The sequence below is a fragment of the Musca domestica genome, unplaced genomic scaffold (genome assembly GCF_030504385.1).
Source record: "Musca domestica strain aabys unplaced genomic scaffold, Musca_domestica.polishedcontigs.V.1.1 5, whole genome shotgun sequence".
Lineage (NCBI taxonomy): Eukaryota > Metazoa > Arthropoda > Insecta > Diptera > Muscidae > Musca > Musca domestica.
The window spans coordinates 4,117,288-4,141,905 of NW_026712346.1; the positions used below are offsets into that span (position 1 = coordinate 4,117,288).

The 24,618-nt window shown below is 34.8% G+C and overlaps 1 protein-coding gene across 8 annotated transcripts in view; it reads right to left on the reverse strand.

Moving 5' to 3' along the window:
• Positions 1-23,651, reverse strand: part of LOC101893166 (protein son of sevenless) — a 292,107-nt gene extending 268,456 nt beyond the window's left edge. For 2 of the 8 annotated variants that reach the window (XM_059128326.1, XM_059128319.1), the window contains exons 1-4: positions 23,466-23,651; positions 22,934-23,228; positions 22,752-22,871; positions 22,564-22,701 (exon numbers count right to left, since the gene is read on the reverse strand). In XM_059128326.1, the coding sequence (XP_058984309.1) occupies positions 22,564-22,701; positions 22,752-22,871; positions 22,934-23,059 (384 nt within the window). In that variant the 5' untranslated portion in view covers positions 23,060-23,228; positions 23,466-23,651. Of the gene's footprint in view, positions 1-22,563; positions 22,702-22,751; positions 22,872-22,933; positions 23,250-23,416 lie in introns of all 8 variants that reach the window. The other 6 variants (XM_059128325.1, XM_059128322.1, XM_059128324.1 and 3 more) reach the window with 6 other exon arrangements.
• Positions 23,652-24,618: the final 967 nt, after the last annotated feature.

Sequence of the window (24,618 nt, forward strand, 5' to 3'; positions counted from 1 at the left end):
AGAGTAAAAGTAGAAATAGTTTTGAATAAATTAAAAATCTTGTTAATTGTAAATATATTAAGATCAGTTTATATAATGTAATGCAAGTTGATACATATTATTGGCCTTGAAGGCTTTGTATCACAAATGAATTGAAATAAATAAATGTGTCAAAGGATTTTTACAGTCTGCTAATTCCTTCCAAATGGTGGAGCGTATTACTTTACTATTTTAAGTCATTGCTTAATACTGAAGCCTTCAAGGATCTTAATTTTAAATAATACACTTGGTAATAAGTGCGATTTGTACTGTCAGATATATCCTTCAATCCATTACTTATATGAGGCAAAATCCCCTGGAACCTCAAATATGAGCTTATCGCCAACATAAGTGCCTAATACTTAATGAGAGTTTATAAAATTAATCAAGTCCTGATCCAAAAAAAATATTAAGGTCTCTTAGACTTAGTCTTCAAGAGATTTAACTTCAATTTATTATTTGCAGACCATTGACTGAACAACTTTAACAACGATTAATCTCACATTAAAATATAATATGAGCTCATTTCTTGTCACCAAAGACCAGAAACGCATTATCTGCATAAAAAAATTGTATGCAATTAATGCCAGAACAATACCAAGAGTATTCATATATACGACCAAAGATGTAAAGTCCCAGGATAGAGCCATGTAATGGGAAGAGTCATAGAAGAATTAATATGATAAAATAACAATAAAACATAAAAATAAAATAACGAAAATAAGAGCTTTCACATAAATATGAAAAGTATTCAAGGTGTAATATATAAAAAAATAAAATCGTTCCTAAGCGTCTTGTCAATAAAGTATTAAATTTATTCCTGATCATATCCGATATATCATCATAACCATTAACAACTTGACTCTAAAGTATCGGAACTATTCAGGCTATTTTCCATAATGATGGAAACACAGAAAATGTAAGGATTGAAATTATCAAATCTATAATACAATCAGAAATATAAGGAAAAAAGGGTTAACAAAATCTACAGACCGACCGCAATATTAACACACAGAAACTTCTATCGGATTTTGATAAAAGAATACCGCAGTCGTAAAGATTGAAAATATTGCAAACAAATTAAGAATAATAATAATTAATTAATTATTGCAAACAAATTAAGAATAATCAGTTTCGGCCAGCGGCTGCCAACCCAGTATGTACATGTTTGTGTTTTTTTTATTATTCTGCATTGGGAGCAGCATATCCCGGAATGCTTGCTCGGGATTGAGGAAAACCTCGGACCTTGGTTCTGCTCGGTTTGTCAGAACGTCATCCACCACAGATCTGTTTCGGCGCGATGTAATTGATGTAGAAAATGGGTGAACTTCAAGAACTGTTCCGGACTAAGGCGTTTGCGAGACTACAGCGAAAGGGATTATGTTGTGACATGCTACAGTAACGTAGTCCCCAGCGAGTCCACATCTTCGTCGTCCTCATCAGAAACGTCGTCGGAATATGGAACTCCACCGCAGTCTCCAGAACAACAACCAACACCGCAGCAAAATAGATGAGATTGTGGAATTTATAAATCGGAGGAATATTAAGATCGCAGCGGTGCAGGAAACCAAGCTGGATGAAAATTGCAGCCTACAACGTTGTTATGGTTACAACGTACTAAGGAAGGATCACACCAGAAGTGGAGGTGGGGGCGTTCCTGTTACACCATTCTGTTCAGTACAGACCTATCTTGCTTGAGCTAGTCTCTAGAGACCCATACATGGAATGTATGGGGGTAGCAGTCAAGTGTGGGACTGCCGAGGTAGAGGTGCTTAATGTGTATATCTCGCCGATTAATAGCTGTGAACCGCGTTAATTGCCAGATATCAGCCCATTGTTGGTAGGTAATAACCGCCTGGTACTGGAGATTTTAATGTCCATCATGAGTTGTGGCTTTCCGTCCTAGGTCCTACACGGTTAACGAGGATGCCCCCACCCGAATAAGGATACCCCCACCATCTCCCGATAATCGTCGCAATAAGCAGGTCGCCCGATTTCATAAAAAGGATTTTCCGAAACATCATCAAAGCTGCAGCCGCTCGCAATACAGGAGCATAATAGGAAAAAGTGGCCAGACCATCTGAAGTGTTGCAACATTGGAACCGACCTGAGTAAGCTGTGGGTAATGATTAAATCGCTTTCGAACCCTGGAAAAAAGGATGATACGATCTCACTCACTTTTAACGACGTCGTATTAGATCTCTTCCGGTCGAGAAGGCATCACCACAGTTTACGATGGGTGATGTTGAAAATGTCATCCGCTAACACATTCTAAGCGTTGAGCCCAGACAGAATCTCAATGGACGATGGAAGTTCTAAGCCTGTCGCTAGCCACCCACATAGGAAACTCGGAGTTCCCGCAACTGATGCCAGCAAAAAATCATACAGGCCAATTTTGCTTTTTTCGCCAGTAGCTTTATTCCTCCCCAGCATTAAAGGAAGCTATCCAATTGCCAATCATCAGCACGGATTCCGTCCACAACATAGTACCACAACAGCATTGCATGCCATTTCCACACATATTAGTAGAGGACTGAACCAGAACAAGCCGTGTGACAGAACAGTGTTGGTAGCCCTTGACCTATCAAAGGCATTTGATAGGTCAATGATGCCATACAGTTTGAGAACATGCAGAGAACCACGCTCCAGCCAAGTTTGAAACGTTGGATAATCAACTATATGTGTGGACGCCAGTCGTACGTGGAATTCCGCAACAGGAAGTCGAAAGCCAGTAGAGTGAAACAGGGAGTTCCCCAATGTGGGGTGATATCTCCGGAACTGATTAATCTCTACCTTTGCAGAATTCCTCGCCCTCCAGACGGCATAGAGATCGTAACGTATGTGGATGATTGTACGGGCCCAGTGGCCGATGACATATGTGAAAGGCTGAACTCCTATCTCGCGGAGTTTACCGCATACTTACACGCTAGGAACATGAAAATATACGCCACAAAATCAACGACAACACTCTTTACTACATGGTCTGCGGAGATAAGAACACAGCTGAATGTGCAGGTCGAGGGAAATTTAATACCGACCACGAACTATTCAAGGGGTCACATTCGACAGCATATTCAAGTCTTCTGCGCAAGCCACAGCTATCTGCGACAAGATGAAAAGTAGGAACAAGGTCCTCAAGGCGCTAGCCAGCAGCACTTGGGGTGCGGACAATGAAACCTTGTTGACCTCTTATAACGCGGACGTTGCCGGCCCGTAGTTTTAGTCTTTAATGCATAGTTTTTAAAGCATAATAATTCACAAATCTGGCTCACATTAGTGGCACAATTTTTAGTATAAATGATGACTCGATTAAATAGAAATGAATAAACCCTAAATACCATAGCATATATATTAAAAAGTATACATTAACTGTTTATAATATGCCCATTTAAGATGGTTCTCTACCCCCAAAGTAGCCTAAACACACATTTTAAGTCAAATCGATTCGAAAATATAATCAAAATTCTAGAAATAGGTAAAATCAGGAGGAACTTTTATGTGAGCCCTACTCGGAAACATTGACGTTAAAAAACTTCTGCGAAGAGGTCTTCTACCAGAAGCTAGATGCCAAATAAGGGCAAAATCAATTGGAAAATGTGACCAAGACCCCGGTAATAGCTAAAATCACTGGATACCCTCACATAAGAGTTATAATCAATCATGGTCCTATACTTATAATTATTTGAAAGAATTTGTTTTTCTTTTTAAAATCTCAAATTACCAACCTTTGAGAATTTTAAAAGGGGCTATATCATTTGAGGGTTGCTGTATCACAATGTAGACCAACCTGATACATATTTTGTACAAATGATTTCTCATGTAACCCCTAGGTCTGTATCAAATTTAAAACTTTATCGTAACTTTTGCGGAGTATAAGGAAAAATATTTGCGACCCTTTGTGTATGGTTAAGCTATATAAAATGGAATCTAAAAAAGTTAGATCCAGGAACACCTCTTTTGGGATTTTTATTTACCAACCGAAAAATTTCCTAACCCCAAGATAGTCTTCGGCGCAGTGTAATTACTGACGATAGCACACAGTGCCCGTATAACGTTACCTATGATTTAAGGTTACTTTTAAGGGTTCGGAAGAATTTTCTGAGTATATGAATCCTTTTCTTACTATATTCTCAATTCACTCCACTATTTTGTATAGCCCGCATATGACAGTGCCCCTTCATATTCGGTATTTCATTGATTGAAGTACCAATGAATTTTGCATTTTGAGTTCTCATTGGACTGATTATTTCTATATCTAATCAAAATTGAACATTTGGTTATGGCAACCATATAACATCAAAATATGCAAACTTTCTCGATTTTTTTGGTTATTTTCAATAAGAATTTTCAATTCTAAAAGGAATTCTGAAACATTTCTACACAAAATTTCATATCATAATAGAACTGTCAATTTTTTCAGTTTTGCGATTCTTCTCAAAATTTTCTTTCATAACAACGTTTTTACTGTAATTACAAATAACCAAAAGAAAATTTAATTCAAATCTCTACTGATATGTTACTATGCTTTTTCAAATTTTTTTACATATAAATTTAAAGAAGTAGGTGTGGCCAGTTCCTCTGACCTCAAACAGATACAGGGTTGGGGGGAGAGTCAAGATTACGTCGTATACTAACGTATAAAATCGTTTCGAAATTCAAAATCGTTCATTTTTGTTTTAGCTTCTTCAGATTTCGTACGATTTGGTGAACTACGATTTCAGAGTAAATATGGCAACAATATATATTCAATATGGTAACATTAGGGGAATGAAAGGGCGAATGAAGAAGGAATCAAAACAAAACACATGATTAGAAACATTGTTGAAGTGCAAATATTCTGTTTTTTTTTTTTTTTTTTTTGTGCGAAAAAAAAACATTAGAATTGATTCCTCAATTGTACTGAGCACATATTTGTTAAAAGAACCACCATCAGTTTTTGCATTTTCTTTTTTATTGTGACACAATTTTGACGAATACTGTCCAGTCTGACCATGTATTTTTCCAACCATTGCAATCTTTGGTGGGTGGTTCCGAAGAATTTCGTTTTTCGGTGAGCTGGGCCCTGGTGTCTCTCCATAAAATCTATGACAATTGTTTCTTATGCCGAATTCCTGTGCCTGCCCCTAAAATATTAATTAATGATTGATTAAACAGCATTCCACAATACATATTTCAAATATTTTAAGATAATTACATTTTTTCCTTTTTGTTTTTTTTTTGCTTCAGTTTATTATTCGTAATACCACATTGTTTGGTTTGACGAAAAAAGTTATTTTCAAGAAAAATATGTTGTGGCAACACTTTGTTAACAATTTCCTTCGTCAATTGAGAACGCATTAATATTTTATAATTATTTTGAATGAAAAGATTAAAAATGTAAATTTAATTGTGTATTTGTCATTAAGACAACATTTTCATTACTTCATAGTATTTTGAGAGTGTTTTGAAGTCACAAATTTCCATAAAATTACAATTCCACTTGCAAAAGCAAGAGTGGTTTCAAATCCAAAAATTATTTCGATTTGCATTTTATTAAGAAGCTAAATACGAAATCAAAATCACTTTCGCATCATGCCACCATAAGTCTTAGGGACAGGTCATAGACACGCAGCTATCTTATGTGTGGCAAGTAAAGATGCTACACTTTATCAGTTTGAATAAAGATTACATCTCGTAATCTAACTCCAAAATACCACATCTGTGTATTTATAACCGGCCTGTTTTAACTAATCTGACTGGTCAGGTACATACAATTTTAAATGAACTAAAGCATTCTTCACCTCATACCTTAATTTACAATACCATACTGATATTACTAAAACTAACATCGACACTCAAATCAACGACGCCGTTCAACTCCTCTGAAGAAAATTCAACTCTGTGAAGATCAGATTTTCATTCTTCACTTCAGCGATTGCATTTTAATTAAATCAAGAGACCATTTCGCTGGGTGCATTGTTTCATTCTTCACTATCACGACATCTCCATTCTGTAAATTTTCTTGATGTTGGGACCGCTTTCTTCTGTGTTGTAATGTGATTAAATTTCAGAAGTCATTTTTCTTCTTCCGATTGATCTTCCATCCTTCGTGTGATTGGGTCACATCTCCCGTGTGCTCCGGCGAATCCACAAAGGACCTTCATATTAAAAAGGAGCTGCCAAAAAACTCATTTCTGAGCTGTTGTTTTTAATTCTTTGTCGAATTTGCGAGTGCCAAGATTAGTTCAATTTATGTGTAAATACACTTTCCCCGCCGGCCAAAAAATCTCTTTAGGACATTCGTTGCCATCAGCTAAGCGTAATCCATCCCAGTGTGTAGGAATGGGTGGCTTATCATCACCTTGGTTTTCGCTAAATTTCCCATCAAATATCTTCATTAGTCTGTTACCTCCATGAAGAGTTGATTTATATTATTAAGAAATAGATAGATTTGCAATTCAGTTGTCTCGCTCACTAACTCCTTGTCTTTCAGTTCTCTTTGTTCTTTGAGAAACCGTAATTTTTGGTGACGTAAATTTATTACTTTTTCGGCCTTCTCTAATTTTGCTACTGTGAGTGATATTTGGTTTCCTTCCTCTCACAATTTCAACAAATCGCAGAATATAAGCAACAATTCTTCGCAGCTTAGTGAAACTTGAACATTTCCCCGTTATGGTATCCGCTATATTTACCAATATTTGTCGATTTTGTTGTGGTATTGGTGGCCATCCCGCCGATGTCTTCTGCAGCCATTTGTGACCCTTCCACCAAATACTGTCTTCTTATGTACATAATATTCCTCTTGAGACAAGATCAACTGGATTTTCTTTAGTTGCACATAGCTCCATCATGTGTTGAACTGCTTGCTTATTTCATTCACCATGTTTCGGAAGAATAAATTGGAATTCTTGCTGTTATTTATGCACCTCAAAGCTATTTTGAATCGCTCATTGCTAAAATTGTCAAGTTATGTTTCATGCTACATATAACACGTTTTAGCAGAGTTGCAAATAAATGCGCCCCACAAACATCCATCTTTGGATTCTCTTTCGTTTTTGATGTCAGTAAATGTACGTTTTAATCGCAATTTACATAGACCACAGCCATAACTTTTGCATCAGGAGTTTTGCTACAACTGTCACTGGTGTCAGCCATCCCAGCGAATCAAAAATTCTTGCAATGTTAATTAATTTCTAACAGGATTTCTTCTTTGTTTGAGATCCACTTTCTGAGATTGAACTTGTGCTTCTTAATTGGGAGGAAAATTCGGACACAATTCTTCTGCATCCGTCGGTTGAATCTGCACCAGTCATCAGGTAATACGTTAGTTTACATTGCTCAATTTGATCTTATTTAACGATACATTCTTTCTTCGTCCGTCAGGGTTGCGAGTAATTTTTTCTCCATTGAAAGTATTCTTGCTAATGTAAGGCTTTTTAAATCTTGGAATTGACTGTTTCCTTTTTTCATAAAGGATCGATGGGCCAGATGTACACGAAATAATTTTCTGCCCCGTTTCGCTATTTTTACTACACCCCTTTATTTATTAAAAATATTTCTTAAGAAGTACTTATGATAATATACCTTAACCCAACTTAGCCTGAAATTAAAAAGAGGGGGATATATCAACTGCACACATGTCTATGCACCATGCTACCATGTCTTAGGGAGATAGCAAGCAAAACATGCTATAGTTGCACATCAATCTAAGTAAAGAGTGAAAAGTGAATTAAAAATAGAACTTCTCATCAATACTTCTTTCTTCTATTAAACTCCAAGTTTCGTATAAATAATGTTTATGTTTTTTTTAGATTTTCCTTAAAGGATGGCACAAACATACCAATAACTCAACGAGTGTATTATTGGGAAATGTAAGGCTTTGAAATTTGAAAATTTAAGTGAATCATACATATCGTCACATCGTTAGGGGAATTTACGATCAAGGATTCAAGTTGAAAATACTCAACGATTATATTATCTGCAACCAATTCTTGAATGACATCAACGCGTATTGCAGTTATAACGAGGAAAGAATAGTGGCTTCATCGATAACGAAAACGAAATAAAGGAAAAACGATGACAAGCTGAAATTTTTCAAAAGAAGAATAGATGACGATATGCTAACGGACTTCACGCGTTGCATGTGAATGTCTATTAAAACCCCCAACGTTTCAGATAAAGAACAGTGAACATTTCAAAAGAATGCCAGTGCACAGAGCGTCGGGAATTTTATTGGCCGAGAAGAGGAATGATGAACATGGTTTTTGTATGTATTACAGACTGTTGAATCAAATAATATCCGTACGTAAAAGGTTGATTGCGGAAATATACATCGCTAAATCGATTAAGAATTTTACGCTGATCAAGATTAATTATATACGTTATTGTGTCTAGCATTAGTATTCCGGAATGACAAAGTTAATATGGTAGAGGGTATAAAAATTAACTGGTATTATACTAGACACACTATCAGAGCCTGTACTTTTAATTGGCTTCAAACTGTGCAAATCATTTGATATACATATGTGTAGCAAATATGGAATATTTATTTGGTCAAGTTGAGACAACTCGAGAACCTTTATTTGAACAAACTGATGACAAAAATCTGCCAAGCATTCTTCGATGTCGGTGTCATCTGCATAATTTTTGTTGTGGAATGTTGTTTTTGTGTATTGCTGACCTGTTATATTTATTTTACAATTTTAAAATATGAGGCTTAGAGGAAATCTTTCTACTCAAGTTAATAAAAAAAACATGGTAGAATTAAGAAGGTAAAATCGTGCAATCATATGTTTACAATTTTTTCAAAATTATTCATTTGACATTTATATTTACAAAACTATTCTTGCTTTCTTTACAGTAAAATTTGAAAAGATAAATTATAGAAAGTGCAGAGATGGATATATTTATTTGAAATGACTTTAACTTCCTAATTTTTCCATGAAAAAAACTTTTAATTTTATTTTATCAAGGTAATCTCTATGCAGACTACGACACCCAAGAGTATACATTGTATCTAAAACTGGAACAATAGACGTACCCCAAGACAGATTCAAATAGGAGTCGGGAGTTGGTAATGGATTCTTAATAAGTCGAAGTATCACGCGATGTTAACAAATGCCAGACCTAGTATTTAATTACAAGTGTTAGTTATTTCATTTATTTGATTGCATTAACATCCTAAATCAATTACCAACAATTTTAAACGTATGTTGAGTAGTGCTCGCATTTGATGTCAAGGGCAATCTCATTCATTTTCTGATCAATTAAACGAAATGCTAATAAATAACAATAATATATATCAGCATAATTTGCCCTATTCAATAAAGTCTATATTAGAGTTAAAAGTAGAACTAACATATCTTCGCAACTAAAGAAAAGGGGACAAACTCATACAATTTATAACCTTAGGTTTGTTTGTAATTTTGTAAAATAGAAGAACCTCAATGTACGAACTGCCAAGCCTGCAATCTACCGGGTACGAGAAATCCCACAATTTTATAACAAAACGGCTGATTTCCCTGAACTAAAAAAGAGGAAAAAATTCACCGCTCCCAATTACAATTTCCCATGATAAACATGATGCAAGAAATGATGAGAAATAAATCTGTGCTAATGCAAATCCCTTTAAAATAAAAGTAGATAAAATTCGAATCTATCTTTGGAACGCAAACAACATAAACACGAGGTCGAAAACTTTATTCGATCACAGATTTTACTGGTATCTGAATCTCATTTCACTTTTAGAAACAGTTTTAAAAAAACGGTTAAAGTACATATGAGACTAAAAAACGTAGTGGCACCGCAATGATATTTTCTAGTCAAATTCAACATTACCCCATGCCAGAATATAAATCTGACCTACAAGCTACAACAGTTGCACTATCTTCAACGAATACAGCTATATCCATGGTATAATAAAATCAAGGTAGGGCTATGATACCATATGATTTTAATTTTTTCATTTTCTTGGCTTAATATGTCAACTATATTTGTTTATATATATGTTTTCTTTTCAACAATAAAAAAATTGTTCAGAAAATATTCAAATTCGGGTGTTTTCAAAATGTTTATTTCGACGTATGCATCGACAATAACTACAGTTTTTGTAGCGAAATAAACCTTTAGAGATATATAGAACATGTTTTTGAAGAGAAATGTTGACCTTTCATTCAGTTTTCGCGGTTTTCAATTATTTGTTCAAAATAAAAGCAACAGGTTGTTTGATTTTTTATTGTTTTGATACTAATTCTGACATTACAAGCCAAACAGGTAGACCTCTATACTTGCAATTTTTTCAAAGTTAGCCTACCTTCTCTTCATTGTACCATGGCTATATCTACAATATATTGTCCTCCAAGTATAAGCAAAGATGAATTCACACAATTTTTCTCATCTCTTGATAGTAGATTCATTGCAGCAGGAGATTATAATGCCAAGCACACTTTCTGGGAGACGAATTACATCCAAAGGTAGACAACTTTTGAGCTCCATTCAACCTCCCAACATTGTTCCGAACCCAATATGATTTTCTCTAAAAGAAATCGAAAGTTCTAAAGCCTCGACGAAATGGCCCACACGCATCTGTCGATGTCAAATTTCCTGGAGCATTTGCAGTCTCGCGTCTTTCAAATGGTAATCTTGACGACTTACCAAAAACACAAGGCTCACCTTTTTCATTATAGTTCTTGACTCGAATAGCCATCCCCTTTTCCAATTTCTTCTTAACATTTCACCTATATTGATTTTGTATCTTTCATGATACAATTGCATCTTGGAACAACTCTAGTAAAAGCTCTTAGATTTTTTCGAAATTTTTTTCCAGCGGTAGGTATTTTTACCCTAAATTTTTTTGAGGGACGGACCCGGGACCCCAGATTTTTGACCCGAAAGTCCGGGTTCAAGACCCCGACTAGACCCGGATCCAATTACCCGATATAGACAATGTAGGTATCGTTGGAAAGCTTATGAAAATACCTATCCAAGTGGGGAAGTGGTCACGGTTCGGAAGTTATAGTCAAATTATCGATTTTTTGGACCCGTTTTTTTTATAAAACCCCCAAAAAGTCAAAAAAGGGTCCATTATGGGGGCAACAAAATTCATAATAATTCATAATTCCAAATTATAGCTGACACTCTTACCTTTCCAAAATGCTACATTTGTGCTAATACCTTTTTCAGGTCCAGAGATATGGGTCCTTACATCCTCATAAACCGATTCTAACCAGTTCATTAAAATTATGTTTTCAATAAAAAAAGGTTTATTTTGTGTAGCCGTTGTTGGATTACAAAAGCATAAAATTTAGAAATCCGGGTCTAGTCGGGTCTTGAATCCGGACTTTCGGGCAAAATCTGGGGTCCCGGGTCCGTCCCCCAAGAAAAAAATAGTTTCCCGAAATCAGGGTAAAAATACCTACCACTGGAAAAAAATCGAAATAATTGAAGCGTTTTTACTAAACTAGAGTTAAGCCCCGATGGCCTTATCTTGCTTGGTTTTTTATCTGCTTTCCATTTTTTGCAATCTTTAATCCAATGCTCATTTTCTTGCAGTAGTGACAAGTTCCGCTTTTCTTTTTCTTCTTTTTATAACTTCTTTCTATTTTTTAACTTGTTTTCATTCAACACTAAAATTCCCCTTTTCGCCACGTTTGTACCATCAGATTTCTTGAAACTTCTTTCAAATAAACAGAGCTGCATTAGAAGTTCGTCTATGGACATATGTTCATCTCGTGTTGGCATCATCCAACTAAATTTGAACATTTCAAAAGAATTTGGCAACACGTATATTTTGCATACTAACAGCAATTCTGGTACTTCTATTTAAACCTTTATTACCCAACCATAGGCTTTTGAACTTGGATATAATTGTAGAAATGTCATTTTCTGCTATCCATTCAAAAGAAAATAGATTTGTGCACATTTTGTATAATTGATCTTTAGAAGTTGATTTAAATTGCTGATGCAGAGCTTCCACATATCATACGCCCGCTATTTCGATTTATCTAAAATCCTTATATTTCCCAAATAATGAAGATATCGGTTTGAAAATTATTGCACGAGATACTGTTGACTTTCCCTCCAACCCTAAGTATTTATTTTGGGGCTGAGGAACTGACCACGCCTACTTTTTAATCTATCTATATATAAAAAAATCAATTGTTTTTCGTTGGTAAGAATCAATCCAAGATTTGGATTTTTTAAATGTTCGTCCTACCACGACTTAGGTTTTATGCAAAGAAAAAGTGACCACGCCTACTTTTACGCCCATTTTTTTAGATTTACCTAAAATCCTAATATTTGCCAAAATCATGAAGATATCTGTTCCACAGTTAGTATACGACGTAATCTTGACTTGGGGTCAGAGGAACTGGCCACACCTACTTCTTTTAATCTATATGTAAAAAATTTAAATAAATATAGTAAAACATCAGTAGAAAACGGCTGGACCGATTTGACTCAATTTTTCTCTTGGTTAATTGTAATTATTCTTATTAAACAAAACAACCGAAAAAAATGAGAAATTTGGCATATTTTCTATAGATGCTGTTATATGGTTGCCATACCAAAATTTTCAATTTTGATTAAGAAATACTTCTCAAAGCACCAAACATTTAAAATCTCAACGTTCTTTTAAATTAAGGCTATGCCTAATTGGGAACCAATAATAAACAGTTATTATCGGTATTGATTTCATAATACCGAAAAGTTTAAATGTCAAATTACAGTTCATTTGGTAGAAATTGTAAGAAAAACATGCAAAAGGACGAATTTTTGGTGGTATTATTAAAGTTCAAAGATTAATTTAAATATTTCGCCTTTATTGCGATAGCAACGAACGGCCGCATACACAGACGGATATAGATAAATTGGCATAGGTTATTACACTGTTAAAAAATAAATAACTTACAACATGGTATTCTAAAAGTTACGAATTCAAAACTTTTGATTTGGAAAATATTGCTAAACCCTATATAACACTGATAATTGAGGTTTCACGAGTATAAAGTGGTATTGGGAATATAAAATAAATCGTAATGTGGAAATTTGTTATAATTTTTTTACAATGGACTTATAAGCTCGAAAATGCTTTTGAGATCTTTAAAATACCTCAAATTGGCCAAATTAGAGCACATTTGGTCGACGAATATTAGGAGATAATATTATATGAGGGCAAATATGGAGGGCTCACTGCTATACCGAACCAAGTCATGAAAAATAAAAAATGCCGAAATTAGTGCCAATGTCCCCGTATATGGAAACTTTGTTTACTCTGTAAAGCACAATGTCAACAAGTGTTTCGTTCTAAAGATAACGGTAAAAAACCTAAGTCAACGACTGTCATTTTCGACTTTTTTCAAAGCAAAAATGAACCAAGTCAGAGTGTTTCACTTTGAAGGAGTACTATTAGTGGCATGTGTTTATTGTCGTTCAGTTTTCAGCAATATTAAAAAACCAGTGTTTTCTATAAATGGTAAAGTCATTTCATATACGCATATCCATCTCTGCATTTTGTGTAATTTACTCTGTAAAATTTCTCTGCCCAGAAAGCAGGTTCCCATCTCTGATTTGTATGTACAAAGGATTTTTAAATATACATTTTGACAATGAGATGTTGTCAAATGCATAACTTTAAAAAAAAAAACAAGTAAAAAAACCTGTAAGTTTGACCGGGCTGAACTTTGAATACCCTCCACCATTTGGTACAAATTTGGCAATTTTTAAAACATTAAAAAAACTGTTAAAATCTTAAAAATACCGAATGTAGACAATTTTCTGTCATAGGCTGTAGTATTCATTACGAACTTCAAATACTATATTTTAAATAGTTCCGGTAAATAATGTCGCTAAAATCATCAAAATACTGCATATCGGGAGGTACCGTTATATGGGGGGGCTATACGAAGACGTGGACATACGTGGCCCATTTTCAATACCAAAAGTCCTGCAGACATAATACACATTGGAGTAAATTTTTATCAACTTACTTCATTTCGTTCGGAGCTAGAGTGATTTCCACAGACGGATAGACGGACGGACATTGTTAAATCGACATAGAATTCTATGATGATTAAGAATATATATACTTTGTGGGGAATGACAAACTTAATATACCCTCCATACTATGATGGAGGGTATAAAAACGTAAACATATAATTGTATGACTTTACTTTATTATTTCTACCATAGTTGAATAGAAGTACCTGCAGCTGCCAGCCGCCAAACCAAGACATGACTTAAAATAAAACTCCGAAACTAGTGGGAAATTAATCACTAAAGTCAACTATATTTAGTCATATAACGAACACTTTATTTTATTTTTTTTTTGACTTGGTTCGCTTTAGCTGTGAAACCTTGAAATTTTATTCAGAGTAATAATGAACCAAAGTCGATTTTTTGATTTTTGAATATTCTTTAGTAATATATTTAAATAATTTTTATTTTAAATTAATATCATTAGTTAATTATGATTATAGACTTTTACATTTTCTTTTGGTAGTCTAAAATAATCCTTCCAGAAATTAATGGCAATGCATTTACTTTACCTCTAAATATCTTCGAATTATGTTTTTATGACTTAGTTTGGTATAGCTGTAAGCCCTTCATATATAACTTTTGTAACATAAATCGTCCTAAGAATAATATTAAAGCCTGTGCAAAGGTTGAAAGACGCATATTAAATTTGGTGACCTCTGTTGTAATTGCAAATGGTGAACGGAGAGGCTCACGGACGTAATTTAATCGACAAAGATTTCTACTCTTTAGCATACTTTATTGGGTTCCTAACTTTTATGTTATTTAGGTTTTTAACTGTAAAATTAAAACCCGAAAAGTGGGATCAGGTTTTTAAAAAGGTTTTTAAAAACACTATAAGTCGCCCGGTACGTGAACCTGTATTGACATTTATGCGATGCGTATTTATTTCTATTTAGTCGTATCATCATTTTTACTAAAAATTATGCCATTTATTTAAGCCAGATCTGTGAATTATTATGCTTTAAAAACTATTCATTAAAGACAAAAACTACGGCCGGCAACGCGGACTGGGCCAGCTAATTGGATATAAAAATTCGATTTTCTTTTAATTTTGCCCATACCAATATTTTTATTGCTATTAGGTGAAGTATGAAAATGGAATATTTCGGTCGACTATATCTGGTACTTCACGCACATTTCAACATTTTAGGAAATTAACACATATCTCATATATAGGCCACAATTGGTCGCAATATTTATATTATATTTATTTAGGCGCGATACGAACTAAATTTGTTAGCCTATTTTTATTGAAATGCATAGTTGTGCATATTTATTTTCGTTTTATTTATTTTCAAAAAAATGTGCTTTAATTTAATCATTTATACTTTCCGATTTTTTTTTTTTCGAAAAAATTGACGATTTTTCTTGAAATTTTGTTGGCAGCCCTGGTCATCTTTTCTATAATAATCACAAGACTTCTTGTATTCTCTTGCTTGAGCTTCTGATGCTCTTTTCGACAAGGGTTACGGCTTTGTAACCCTTTCTCTATTACATCCAGAGTTCCCTCGTAGAAATCTAAAAGATCCTTGACCTTCCGCTTCCAAATTGGCCAGTCTGACTCATCATATAACGGTGTTATGTTTATAAGAATTTCATGGTAAATTCTTTTTTTATATCATTTCTTACATCTTTTTATTCGAATCAATATTTTATTTTTTTTTTTTTAAATTCAAAAAAATGTTTTCAATTTTTATCTGAGATTTCTGTTTTTTTTTTTTCTATTTTTATCTGAGGTTTCTGGGCTCCTAACCTTTTAGATTGGAATATTTTAATCGAATACATTATGAAAATTAAAAAAAAATTCTGAACACATATACATAAATAAATATCATGAGTAATATGTTATGAATCCACTATATGGTATACAGTAGATATTAATTTGTTAAACACATATTTCAACACGAAAGCCACCATCTTACGCCAAAACAGCCAAAAAAATATAGGGCGAAATGCACTACTCATTGATCGACGCAAATAAAGTTTTAGGCAATTTTCCCAAAGACCACTTGGAAATAACACATACTGGAATGTGGTGATCATATTACAATCATGAGCGTTATAAAGAACAACATGTTCTTTCGCGCAGCTAACATTATCGGTAGGATAAAACTCTCCTTGGGAAAACGGCAGCCTCAAACTTGTGAGGAAAAGTGAGATTGCTCGCATAAATAAAATGATGGTATACGTCGAAGGTTTTGGTAGCAAAGTTCGAGACGGATCGAATGCTCGAAATCTTTGGCATACAAAACAAGAATTTGGCGGAAGAGATGGAAAGTATTTTACAGAGAGAAGATTGTGATTGGAGTGGACGATCTCTTCATGGCCAGTCTGACAAAGACTATGGGCATTGCCTTCTATTTCTCTAACGTGGTCAGATTCAAGAGAATAAGGCGAGAATCGGCCTTGACGGGGAACCAAACGAGACAGCGAGGAAAAGAAAAGGAGCACCCAGGCTGGAGGACCAATGATAGATGGAGCAAATTAATGCTGGTACATATTGGATTAATTGAGGAACCTTGAACTGTTCAGAACAAGGTCTCTGGACTAAACCATTCTAACTACCTAATGTTCTATGGCAATGCGGGGACCGACCGAGAACTTGTAACTGTCGCCAGAGTTGTCAATCTCGGACGGAACAGTAGTGCACCAAGGAAATGGAAACACATACCTAGCGTCAGTATACCTAACATTAGACTCGACGACACTACCACCTAAATGCGAACTGCAGCGGCTGGTGAGCAAAGTAAACAAATTGGTAATATAGAAAATCTTATTTAGTCTTCCCGGCTCTGCTCCAAAAATGAGTGAACTACATTTCGTATACCCCAAAAGTCTGGCAGCAGGTGAGTGTACTTTTTATACCCAAACCCGGTAATGCAATTTACACAATACCTAAGTCTTATCGGCCGATAAGTCTAACATCATTCTTTCTTAAAACCATGGAACCTACAATCGATCTCAAACGATATGTTTAAATATAAACAACATGTATAATATATATGAGGTTGCAAGCATCATCGAGAGCATTTTTCGATAAAAAGCTGTATACATTGGCAGTATGCATTTATATAGAAGGCACTTTCAATAAGGTCAACACGGATACACTTTTCAAATCCTTAGATAAATTCCAGGTCGAATTCTAGGGACTGGATAACCCATATGCTAACGAATAGATGGATAAGATGCGGGCTAAATGACGTAATTGTATGGGATAAAATTGGTCAAGAGACGCCACAAGAAGGGATTTGATCATCTCTCCTGTGGGTTACTACCACAATTTTTGGTCATGCACAAATCCTGGACTTACAAATTTGTCGACCTTTTTCGATTTCAATTACATTGGTGCTACCATGTCTGAAAGGGATACTTGGGTTGGTGACGAACGTCGTGTAGACGGTTCAAAGATGGATGAAGTCACCGGTGCTGGCGTATTCTTCCCTAGACCAATTATAAAACATTCAACGGTAATCTCAAGGAGAAGAACAAGCTCCCTTCTATCACTTAGTAGGTCTGATCTAAGAATCGTGGTGGCATACTGACTATTCAATGCTGTATCAAATATCCGTCCCCAGGATGGAACAACAGTGTTCCTGACTATGCAGATTATGTGAAGATGAATAAGAGGTAGAGACGATCGAACATATACTTTCCACATGTCCAATATTATCCAACAATAGCATAGGCTATTTGGCAGGTGGGAGATAGAAACTCGAATGTTCTTGTTGCATAGATCTCATAATCAATTACAAATTTGCCAAAGCCATTCACTGGCTAGACAGATCACCCTACAATCTCTCCTATCCCCAAAAATTGCATTTCTTTCTAGGATGAACACAATAGATCAAAGCAGTGGCCGAATTCATCTAGCTGCACATCCTTAGAACATAGTAAATCCGAATATTTTTATTAAAACGTAGGCATATAATTTTTGATGCAATAATAATTTTTGATTATGTTCGACACATTTATTACTTTTAGAAATGGTTATAATTAATTCAGCTCGAACAAGATGGGGTCCAAACAAACAATTAAAAAACAACAATTTAAGGAAAAGTTCGGCAGATTTACATCGCAAAATAACCTCCTCTTATAAATTATTTGATATTTCGGTTTAAAAAACACGCATGTGTCCATATCTCTTGTAGTTTCGAAAATATTAGCTTCAAGGCCGGCTCCCTACAAGAGTTATGGTTAGATTAGTTGAAAAGAGGAGCGAAAACGGTCGACACATGTCCTGGTTGACAAAATAGACTAAGAGGTTTTTAAAAGACGGGAAGTTTACAGTCTATTATATATGAAATTAAGTTGCTTTAACAAGATTCCTCACCTGTTTTTATTTAATTGGTAGAGAAAATGCAACAAAGTTTCAACATCTTCATATGCCCTGTATAAGATGTTACTGCACTACCTCTCTTTCTTTCCTAATAATAGAAGGTTCTTCGTTTTTATGACACTGGGGTCGCCTCATACTATTTTTGTGGTTTTCCTTACGCCTTCTTTGTTCTATTGAACAAAAGATATAAAGTTAAGAAAAATTGGCCGAAGTCCGCCTACTTACAAATAGTATTAGAGTTCCGAACAACTACGAATTGCTCTGTCGGTGTGGGACATAAACCAGAGGAGAAAATCCCAAGCTCCGAAGGCTGGCAAGAAATAGGTTCTACCGACTATTTTATTTTTGTCGCTGACTTATCGAAATTTTTCGTTAATTACCAAAAATATAAAGAGTTTAAAAATTGCTGGGCTTAAGTTGAGTTTAGGGGCTATGCTCGGATCGTTCTGAAATTTTTACCACAGGTAGGTATTTTTAACCTGATTACGGCAAAGTAATTTTTTTGTGGGGGAAATACCCGGTTATCCGGTTATTCGACCCGAAAGTTCAGATACAATATTCGGTTTTTATCCGGTTCTACTGAACCGATAACTACAAAATGGAGATCACTTGAAAGCTTATGAAAATACCTATCCAACAAATTTGCCAAAGCCATTCACTGGCTAGACAGATCACCCTACAATCTCTCCTATCCCCAAAACTTGCATTTCTTTCTAGGATGAACACAATAGATCAAAGCAGTGGCCGAATTCATCTAGCTGCGCATCCTTAGAACATAGTAAATCCGAATATTTTTATTAAAACGTAGGCATATAATTTTTGATTATGTTCGACACATTTATTACTTTTAGAAATGGTTATAATTAATTCAGCTCGAACAAAATGGGGTCCAAACAAACAATTAAAAAACAACAATTAAAGGAAAAGTTCGGCAGATTTACATCGCAAAATAACCTCCTCTTATAAATTATTTGATATTTCGGTTTAAAAAACACGCATGTGTCCATATCTCTTGTAGTTTCGAAAATATTAGCTTCAAGGCCGGCTCCTTACAAGAGTTATGGTTAGGTTAGTTGAAAAGAGGAGCGAAAACGGTCGACACATGTCCTGGTTGACAAAATAGACTAAGAGGTTTTTAAAAGACGGGAAGTTTCCAGTCTATTATATATGAAATTAAGTTGCTTTAACAAGATTCCTCACCTGTTTTTATTTAATTGGTAGAGAAAATGCAACAAAGTTTCAACATCTTCATATGCCCTGTATAAGATGTTACTGCACTACCTCTCTTTCTTTCCTAATAATAGAAGGTTCTTCGTTTTTATGACACTGGGGTCGCCTCATACTTTTTTGTGGTTTTCCTTACGCCTTCTTTGTTCTATTGAACAAAAGATATAAAGTTAAGAAAAATTGGCCGAAGTCCGCCTACTTACAAATAGTATTAGAGTTCCGAACAACTACGAATTGCTCTGTCGGTGTGGGACATAAACCAGAGGAGAAAATCCCAAGCTCCGAAGGCTGGCAAGAAATAGGTTCTACCGACTATTTTATTTTTGTCGCTGACTTATCGAAATTTTTCGTTAATTACCAAAAATATAAAGAGTTTAAAAATTGCTGGGCTTAAGTTGAGTTTAGGAGCTATGCTCGGATCGTTCTGAAATTTTTACCACAGGTAGGTATTTTTAACCTGATTACGGCAAAGTAATTTTTTGTGGGGGAAATACCCGGTTACCCGGTCATTCGACCCGAAAGTTCAGATACAATATTCGGTTTTTATCCGGTTCTACTGAACCGATAACTACAAAATGGAGATCACTTGAAAGCTTATGAAAATACCTATCCAACAAATTTGCCAAAGCCATTCACTGGCTAGACAGATCACCCTACAATCTCTCCTATCCCCAAAACTTGCATTTCTTTCTAGGATGAACACAATAGATCAAAGCAGTGGCCGAATTCATCTAGCTGCGCATCCTTAGAACATAGTAAATCCGAATATTTTTATTAAAACGTAGGCATATAATTTTTGATGCAATAATAATTTTTGATTATGTTCGACACATTTATTACTTTTAGAAATGGTTATAATTAATTCAGCTCGAACAAAATGGGGTCCAAACAAACAATTAAAAAACAACAATTAAAGGAAAAGTTCGGCAGATTTACATCGCAAAATAACCTCCTCTTATAAATTATTTGATATTTCGGTTTAAAAAACACGCATGTGTCCATATCTCTTGTAGTTTCGAAAATATTAGCTTCAAGGCCGGCTCCTTACAAGAGTTATGGTTAGGTTAGTTGAAAAGAGGAGCGAAAACGGTCGACACATGTCCTGGTTGACAAAATAGACTAAGAGGTTTTTAAAAGACGGGAAGTTTCCAGTCTATTATATATGAAATTAAGTTGCTTTAACAAGATTCCTCACCTGTTTTTATTTAATTGGTAGAGAAAATGCAACAAAGTTTCAACATCTTCATATGCCCTGTATAAGATGTTACTGCACTACCTCTCTTTCTTTCCTAATAATAGAAGGTTCTTCGTTTTTATGACACTGGGGTCGCCTCATACTATTTTTGTGGTTTTCCTTACGCCTTCTTTGTTCTATTGAACAAAAGATATAAAGTTAAGAAAAATTGGCCGAAGTCCGCCTACTTACAAATAGTATTAGAGTTCCGAACAACTACGAATTGTTCTGTCGGTGTGGAACATAAACCAGAGGAGAAAATCCCAAGCTCCGAAGGCTGGCAAGAAATAGGTTCTACCGACTATTTTATTTTTGTCGCTGACTTATCGAAATGTTTCGTTAATTACCAAAAATATAAAGAGTTTAAAAATTGCTGGGCTTAAGTTGAGTTTAGGGGCTATGCTCGGATCGTTCTGAAATTTTTACCACAGGTAGGTATTTTTAACCTGATTACGGCAAAGTAATTTTTTTGTGGGGGAAATACTCGGTTACCCGGTTATTCGACCCGAAAGTTCAGATCATGAAATTGAGTTTTCACCCACTAATATGTACCTCTTATAGCTTTGTAGTTCCGAAGATATTGCCTTTAGAGTCGAATTCCAACTACTTACAAAAATTATAATATTTAGAAAAACTATGGATCGCGTAGCCGGTGTTGGACATACTCCAGGAGAAAAAATCTCAAGCCCCGGCCGAAGGCCGGCTACTTACAAAATTTACAATGTTTACAAAAACTTTGGATCGCGTAGCCGGTGTTGGACATACCACAGAGGTGAAAATCTCAAGCCCCGGCCGAAGGCCGTCGACTTACAACAACTATAATGTTTAGAAAAATTATGGATCGCGTAGCCGTCGTTGGACATACCATAGAGGAGAAAATCCCAAGCTCCGGCCGAAGGCCGGCTACTTACAAAAATTACAATGTTTACAAAAACTATGGATCGCGTAGCCGGTGTTGGACATACAACAGAGGAGAAAACCTCAAGCAACGGCAGAAGGCCGTCTGTTTCAAAATGCTATAGAGGTTAGATACATTTGACTGAAGAAAAATTTCAATTTAATGATTTCTATTACTAATATCTTCGGAATTACAAAAGATATCAACACGTATGACACCATTTTAGAAAGGTAATAGTGTTGGCTGTTATAAGGTAGGCAGATTTTAATACCCTATAATGGGTCCATTTTTGAGTTTTTATGGGGTTTTCAAAAAGTACTAGTAAAAAATATCAATTTTCTTGCATTACTCTGAAACCGGTTCTAGTAACCCATCATGTTGGATAGGTATTTTCATAAGCTTTCAAATGATCTCCATATCGTAGTTATCGGTTCAGTAGAACCGGATAAAAACCGAATATTGTATCTGAACTTTCGGGTCGAATAACCGGGTAACCGGGTATTTCCCCCACAAAAAAATTACTTTGCCGTAATCAGGTTAAAAATACCTACCTGTGGTAAAAATTTCAGAACGATCCGAGCATAGCCCCTAAACTCAACTTGCTCCCATTTAATAAATTGTAAATTATTTTTTCAGCCTATATTTCTATGCACGGTTTAGTAGAAGCAGGTATAAACTTTGGACCCGAACTTTCGGTAAAAAACGAAACTACTCTACAAAAAGATAAATAAATAAAAAAGCGACAATTTTTTGCTAAGCTAGATGAAAGCCTTCAATTTTAGTACCATGAAAAAATTCAACCCGAAGAGAGCTCTTTATATTTTTTTACTATTTTACCTTTTGGAGTAATGTGTGGACCCGTTCCGTTGGAAGGACCGATTTGCGTTTCTTTGAAACCAGCGTCTCCTTCGCTTCATTTAATGCCCAACAATCTATCGGCGATGGAAAATATTTTCGGACTTTCTCTTCAATGTCCTAAAAAATTCAATGCAAGTTATTTTTCATTTTTCTTAAATTATGTTTACCTGGACTGTATGGGGCAAAGGCTTAGCGCATAACATTGCCAATATTCGCAAGCACAATGTTTCTACATACATTAACGCCTCTTCTTTGGCAGTCAACCGAGGATGAACTTGTTCCAAAACCTAAAAAATATTAATGTATTTTTTTAAACCATACCTTTTATCATTGGAAATAAGAACAGTACTTTTTTCAGAGATGGTATGAATATCCCCTTCCATCGGGCAATATTTTCAGCTTTTGTGAAGTCATAAACGTCGGAATCCCCCATAATAGTACTACTGCCCATGTTTCCATGTTGCACCGAAAACATCCTTTTTGGCCGACCGTGTAAAACTGTCTTTGTCCTCGCAATAACAGACTAAGCAGCAGAAGTTTCTTAGTAACTTTTAACAGGGCATAAACCAACATATAACCAATAGCATAATAAAAGACATCAGATTTTTTGAGTCAGATTGGGTATCTTGTGATGTATGTCAATCCTATAGCAAAATTACTTGATTCTTTGGTGTGAGTTACTTTTTGAAAGGGGTACACAATTATACACATTTATATATATATATATATATATATATATATATATATATATATATATATATATATATATATATATATATATATATATATATATATATATGTACATACGTATAAATATACACAATATACATACACGTTATCTATGCACAAATCACAAACAAAACATGTTCTTATTCACCTACATTTCACAAAAAACAGAATACGCTAAAATAATCTGCTAAAACAATGTTCTTTTCTTGATTTCTAACTGATCATAAGCAACAACAACTCAAGCTGAAATAAACATGGTACTTGTACTTTTTCAGAAAACTTAACAGAATCGCAAGGTCTGAAAAATCGATTGTTTTTTTCACAATTGCTCAAAATTGTATCTAAAATATTACGACGACTACGGTAAGTCACAACTAGACAAATTGCGTGCATTTAGCATTTCAAAGGTGCTTCACACGAAAAGATATGTTTCTTCATTTATACTATTGAATCCAGTCGGTTAATATTGGGTGTTTAGATACAACCATGGTACAATAAGGATAAGATAGAGCTAACAGCTGATTACAATTTTCTTCTAAGTGTGCCCGACTTCTGCCAATTTTGTGTATGCATTAATTCTTTTGAAAAATTAAAAAAAATATATTTTAAAACCAATGATTGGAAGACACATGAATTGCGGCTCGCGCATTAAAACTATAGCCATGAAATTGAAAGATTGAACAGTTAGGATCATATTTTTGAGAGAAAAATCCAGACAATTTATCCATTTGTCGCGCTATTTAACTCTTTTTAAAAATGAGGAAAAATATGAAAAATAGGAAAAAAATAATTTCGAATGAGACTGGCAGGAAGCGGGCATAGCCTCGGGGCTGTATTTTTGTAGTCGCATTGACACAGCCACTGGGACAATGGATTGTCAAAACGATTTAGGAATTGAAAATCTTGAATGAAAAATTATTGAAATTTGAAAAAACTGTTGAAAAATACATATCATTACAACCTCCGATTAGCAATCATCAATCAATGTTCCCAAGCGTTGATGCATCTACCTATATTCCTCTACCATGGATACAACCTAGGATATAAATGCCAACATTTCACAAAATAAAGGAATATGCTTAACTAATGTTCTTTTCTGATTTCTGCGAAAACAAAAATAAATATGGTACTAAAATTTTTCAGAAAACTTAATGTGGCATTTTCACAGCACTTGATTCGCTCTCTATTTGTTGCTTGACCTTTAACTTTGGAAAAACTACTTAATTTACCAAATAAAATTTCCTGAAAAGTTCACTCTTAAAACAAAGATAAAATATGTCCCATCACTAAAAAAATTAATTATGA